The 5,815-nt window shown below is 42.1% G+C and overlaps 1 protein-coding gene across 1 annotated transcript in view; it reads right to left on the bottom strand.

Moving 5' to 3' along the window:
- LOC108787221 (semaphorin-6B-like) overlaps positions 1-5,570 on the bottom strand; it is a 68,271-nt gene extending 62,701 nt beyond the window's left edge. The window contains exons 1-2 of the mRNA XM_018556713.1: positions 5,511-5,570; positions 5,152-5,242 (exon numbers count right to left, since the gene is read on the bottom strand). Coding sequence (XP_018412215.1) covers positions 5,152-5,242; positions 5,511-5,570 — 151 coding nt within the window. The remainder of the gene's footprint in view (positions 1-5,151; positions 5,243-5,510) is intronic.
- Between the last annotated feature and the right edge of the window lie 245 nt (positions 5,571-5,815).

Genomic DNA, 5,815 nt, shown 5'->3' on the forward strand with positions numbered 1-5,815 from the left:
CCCCCCCCCCCCCCCGAGTATCCTGGTCCCATAATTGCATAAAGCATAGCTAAGCTACCCAGGCCAGTAGAGTGTATAATAATGATATGTAATGACTGCATAGACGCTCACAATCGCAGTCTGTGTCCTCCTTTTTATACATAATTGCTGCTTAATACATTTCAGGGCTTATGTAAATAGATGAATCTATGATTTTGTCATGTCATGAAGCACACATAAAATGCAGGTCACCAGATGCCCATTTACTTTAATGGTGCAGTGTGGATGACAGTCTTGAGGGTGTACATGACCTGTTTTGTGTTGCTTTCTTTGGACCCAGCAGGTTCTATTGGGATGTGTTTGCATTGCAAGCTAAGCAGATCAAACCCAGCCTTTCATGGAGTTTTGCATTGGAACACATGAATTTGAGCAGTGCTGCATTTAAATGCAAAAGGCAGTTCTTGACAATAATACCTTGACCCCTATAAGTGGTTAGCACGCAAAAATGTCCAGCATTATTGTATTGATTTGATTGATTGATTGTATTTTGCCTGCAGTAACTGTTCTTGTTTTGGATCAACAGGCATTAACCACTTCAGCCCCACAGTCGGTGGCACCAACTGAGATTAGTGATGGTAAAAACAGTTGTGCCGTCAGTTAACTAACTGATCATACTGCACCTAACTGATTACTGTAAACAGCGCTAGCTGTGATCAGTTAGGTGCAAAGAATAAAATTAAAAGTATTAACAAACACTTACAAAGCCATCCAGAACTCTGTCCCAGGCTATATCGCAAACCTTGTCTCAAAGTATCACCCTAACCATCCCTTCCGCTCCTCCCAAGACCTCCTGCTCTCTAGCTCCCTCATCATCTCCTCCCATGCTCGCCTCCACGACTTCTCTAGAGTCTCTCCCATTCTTTGGAACTCCTTACCCCAACCTGTCTGTCTATCTCCCACTCTGACTGCCTCTCGGCGATCACTAAAGACCCATGTCTTTAGGGAAGCCTATCACACTTCAAACTAACCACTAAACTCTTTCTCAAACAATTCATCCCCACAAGGCTACCTCCTCCTGTATCACTTTCCCCTCCCTCTTAGATTGTAAGCCCTTACGGGGAGTGCCCTCCCTACCATCTTGTCTTGAATTACAATATATTGAATAATGTCTTCAATATATTGTAAAGCGCTGCAAAACTGTTGGCGCTATACAAATCCTGTGTAATGATTATAATAATCATCATCTTGAGGTTAGAAGATACAGTCTTTTCAATACTTTACTTGAAGTTAATCCTGTACAATATCTTACATGCTTCTGTATTCCACATTCTGGTGATGGCATAATCCTTATAAAAAGACACAACAGCTACCAACACGATAGATGAGTCATTGAGGTGAAGCCCAGAGTTGTTGAGGGGTTTGCCCAGAGTCCTGAATGCTTGTAGTCCCTTCTAAACCTGCTTCTCCTTTCCCTTGCTTCCCCCCTAAGGGGAAACTGCCAGGAATATTCATCTTCTACATTTTGCTGTGCTTGGTCCTCTATCTTCCTATGGACCGGTCTCTCCGCACACTCTCCACATGCCTTGGCGGCTCCTTGCCAAAATGATATACTGTCAGGGTTATTCACAAAGCTGCCGAAGGTAGCCGAGTGAATAACCCAGCCGAAGAGAACAGAGCTGAATGAGGTTCGGCTATTCACTCCAGCTCAGTAGGGCTGATTTCAGCCGTAAATCGGCTGAAATCAGCCGTACTTCGGCTCTGTACGGCTGCCCTCTGTACGGCTGCCTTAATGGGGTTGATGTAGAGGGTGGAGGGGTAAGTGAGGATGATCAGGTAGGAAGCAGGGTTACTGTAGCTAGAGGGAGTGACAGGGGCTCACAGAAGAGGAAGGCCAATCCTGTGTTTGTGCACCCAAACAAATTTGCTAAGTTGGGTGAAGATGTGCGGGTCTCAGACTCAGAATTGGCAGCCCTAGATGTCACTGCTACCCCTAACAGCCAGGAGAGCAGCACGTCTAGTTCGGGTGGTGAGGGTATTGCAGGAAGGCCTAGACAGGTTGTGGTAGTAGGGGATTCTATAATTCGGAGGACTGATAGAATAGTTTGTCGCCCGGATCGCCTCAACCGGATGCTTTGCTGTCTCCCTGGTGCCATGGTTCGGCATGTGGTGGACAAATTACTGGGAGGGACTGGGCATGACCAAGCTGTCTTGGTCCATGTTGGGACAAATTACAGAATATATGGAAGATGGAGGATCCTTTAAAAATCAATTTAAAGAACTAGGTTGCAAGCTGAAAGGAAGGACCTCCAAGGTAATATTCTCTGGAATATTGCCTGTGCCATGCGCAACGCAGGACAGACAGCGGAAGCTTAGAGAACTAAATGCATGGCTGAAGACTTGGTGTAGGAGGGAAGGCATTGGGTTTCTAGAGCACTGGGCCGACTTTTCATTGGGGTACAACCTATATGATAAAGATGGTCTGCACCTAAATGGAAGGAAGGCTGCTGTGCTAGGGGAGAGGTTCATGGGAGGGTTGGAGGAGTATTTAAACTAGGATCAAGGGGGAGGGATATATGGAATATAATGGGGCATATATGTCAAACAGGGGTTGGGCTATGATGGAGGGTGGAGCAGGGGAAGATGGGGGGAGCAGGGGAAGATGGGGGGAGGGAAATCAAACTAGATAAGGAAATTCCCATGTTGCACACAAACATTGGAGATGATGGTACTGATTGTACTACAGCAAAATATACATCAATTACAAGTATAAAATGTAAAAATGGCTTGAATTGTTTGTTCGCCAATGCCAGAAGTCTGCACAGCAAAATGGGAGAACTGGAAGCTTTGGTGCATGATTGGGCTGTTAATATTCCTGGCTATACTCTCTTTCGAAGAGACAGGGTAAAACGAAAAGGTGGCGGGGTTTGTCTCTATGTGAGGAGTGATCTTAAAGTGAGTGTGAAAGAGGACTTTGTTGATGGTGAGGGTGATGGTGCTGAGGCGTTATGGGTGGAGTTGTATACTGGTATGCATAACGCAAAGGTAATTGTTGGAGTTTGTTACAGGCCCCCCAGCGTTACTGAAGAGATAGAGATTCAGCTCCTTAAACAAATAGAAAGGGCTGCAAGGGCGGGGACAGTAGTATTACTGGGAGATTTTAATTATCCTGACATTGACTGGCATAATTGCACTGCTGGAACAGTAAAAGGCCAGACATTTATAAACTTATTACATGATAATTTTATGGTACAGTTTGTAGAAGCCCCAACTAGAAATAATACTCTGCTGGATCTGGTAATCTTAAACAATGCTGAGCTTATTACAAATATTCATATAAAAGAACATCTGGGCAGCAGTGACCATATGATTTCATTTAGCTTAAGTTGTAAACAACATTCACATACTGGAAAAATAAAAACACTTTAACTTCAGGAGAGCAAATTTTCCCATGATGAGGGCTGCTCTTAAAGACTTAGTGTGGGAGGGAATACTTTCATCGAAAAACACTGAACAAAAATGGGAATGCTTCAAAACAATTGTTTGCAACCATACGGCAAAATATATTCCAGTAAGCAATAAGTTTAAAAGGCTAAGAGTAAAACCCATGTGGCTGACATCCAATGTTAAAAAAGCCACAAACAATAAGAAAAGGGTGTTTAAACAATATAAAAATGAAAGAACACTGTCGTCATTTGAAAGCTACAAAGAATATAATAAAATATGTAAAAAGGAAATAAAGCTTACAAAGATTCAAAACAAGCGACAGGTTGCAAAAGATTGCAAGCTTAATAGGCAGCAGAAGCTTTTCCAAACATTGCAATGGCATCACCATTACTTTACAAATACAATACAAAGTAATTTATAAAACATATGTATGCTAGGGGACAAAACTGGCATTAAACACGCTCACCACACTCACTAAAGTGACAATGAGTGTTACAAACACTTACCTTTCATCTGTAGCAACATGCAGTGGGCAGATAGGGAAACTATACTTTTTTAATCCTGCCCCACAACCCTGCAAACCTAATTATTATATTTACATACTGTACATATATATATTAGGGTTGCACCGATACCATTTTTTCAAGACCGAGTATGAGTAACAATACTTGTCCAAGCACTTACAGATACCAATTACCGATACCTTTTTAATTTTTTTTTATTTTAGATTGTAAGGGGCAAGGTCCTCCTTACCTTCTTGTCTTGAATTGCGATTGTAATGTCCTCCTTATATTGTAAAGCGCTGCATGAAATGTTGGCGCTATATAAATACTATGTCACTAAATGCTTATTATTATTATTATTAGTTTTTCTAAAACAATCCAGACTAATGATTTTAGAACAGTGGTGGAGCACCATGGCCCGGACGCAGCTGCAACCGCTATGACCCTGGTGATTCTGCCACTGACTCCAGGTTGTAGAGGGACTACAAATCCCAACAATACATTATGTAGCAATGCAGAATACCATCAGCTAAAGAGGACTACAAATCCCAGCAATACACTATACAGCAATTCAGAATAATATGAAGCTACATACTCTATGTTGCTCACCAGGGCTGTGCGGGCAGGGTCTCACCAGGGCTGTGCGGGCAGGTGCGGTCGGCAGGAAGGAGGAGATGTTAAGCCGGCCAGCACTGTAAATGGGTGCCGTGAGGTCCCCACATGGCTGCCGTGAGGTCCACAGCAAGGACTGGCCCTTACGGTAGCCGCTTGTGTTTAAAAATTTAAAGTGCAGCTATCCGCGCTTAGCATCGCTGCATCCCAAATGTATATGTACAGTGTGTGTGTGTGTGTGTGTGTGTGAATATATAGAATATTTTTAGAGCTAAGGGCAGATTTTTTTATGCACAGGTAACACAAACACAGTGTGCCTCCCTTGTGTAGAACAAGGGTGTTTGTGTTCCCTCTCTATTAGATCTCCAGTTACCCTGACTGTTAAGATGCTGCCAACTCATGGAAGTTGATTGCTCTTATACCCCTAAAATGTGTTGAATCTGGCACTGATGGGATTATTCTGTACATTACATTTTTTACAGCAGCAAATTCACATTAATTTGCCATAAAGCATAAATACTTTTTATATGATGTATTTATTGATTTATATCCTAAAACGTTAAATGTAAATTAGGCAGGATTCAAAACAGGTGATATTTGTAACAGTGCTTACCTGCAAACAGAGCAACATTTCCATGTTTTGGATCATAAGGACAACGAGCCATCCCACTGAATGTTTCTCCTACTTGTTCTAACATATCCAACTGAGAAAGAAATAAAATATGTAAAATACTACTTATGCATTCATTTACTTTGTATGTTTTGAGTACATTTTTTAGTTTGCAATAATGTTTGTGTTTACAGTAAAAAAAAAAACAGGCGGTATAAAGCAATGTCATTTCCACAAACATACAGAAATAAGAAAATATTAGGTTTGATCGCACATACAGAAATCACTGATCCAGACATGCACATGACCAATTACCATAGTTCACGCGTATAACAATATCACTAATTGTCTGGGTTTCCTACCCTTCCATGTCCACTTGGCTGCAGTCTGTCTTTTGTTGAAGTGTGTCTGATACTGCTCATTCGTCTTTGGCACCCTCTTATGACCAAACCCGTAAACATAATCATTCTGCAAGTGTGGAAAAACTCCTTGCAAATCCCTGTCTCAGTGTGATGATGCAACATAAGTTCACTATTTAAACAATCAGCTTGTCCATTTAGTCCCCATCCTTGCGTGTGTTTTGCTCTACCAAGTGCTCTGCTGCTGTTCCTGTTCTCTGTGTATGACCCTGGCTATGGCTGACTGATCTCCTGGTTCCTGACTCCAG

Source organism: Nanorana parkeri, unplaced genomic scaffold (assembly GCF_000935625.1).
Source record: "Nanorana parkeri isolate BGI_ZX_2015 unplaced genomic scaffold, ASM93562v1 scaffold249, whole genome shotgun sequence".
Taxonomy (NCBI): domain Eukaryota; kingdom Metazoa; phylum Chordata; class Amphibia; order Anura; family Dicroglossidae; genus Nanorana; species Nanorana parkeri.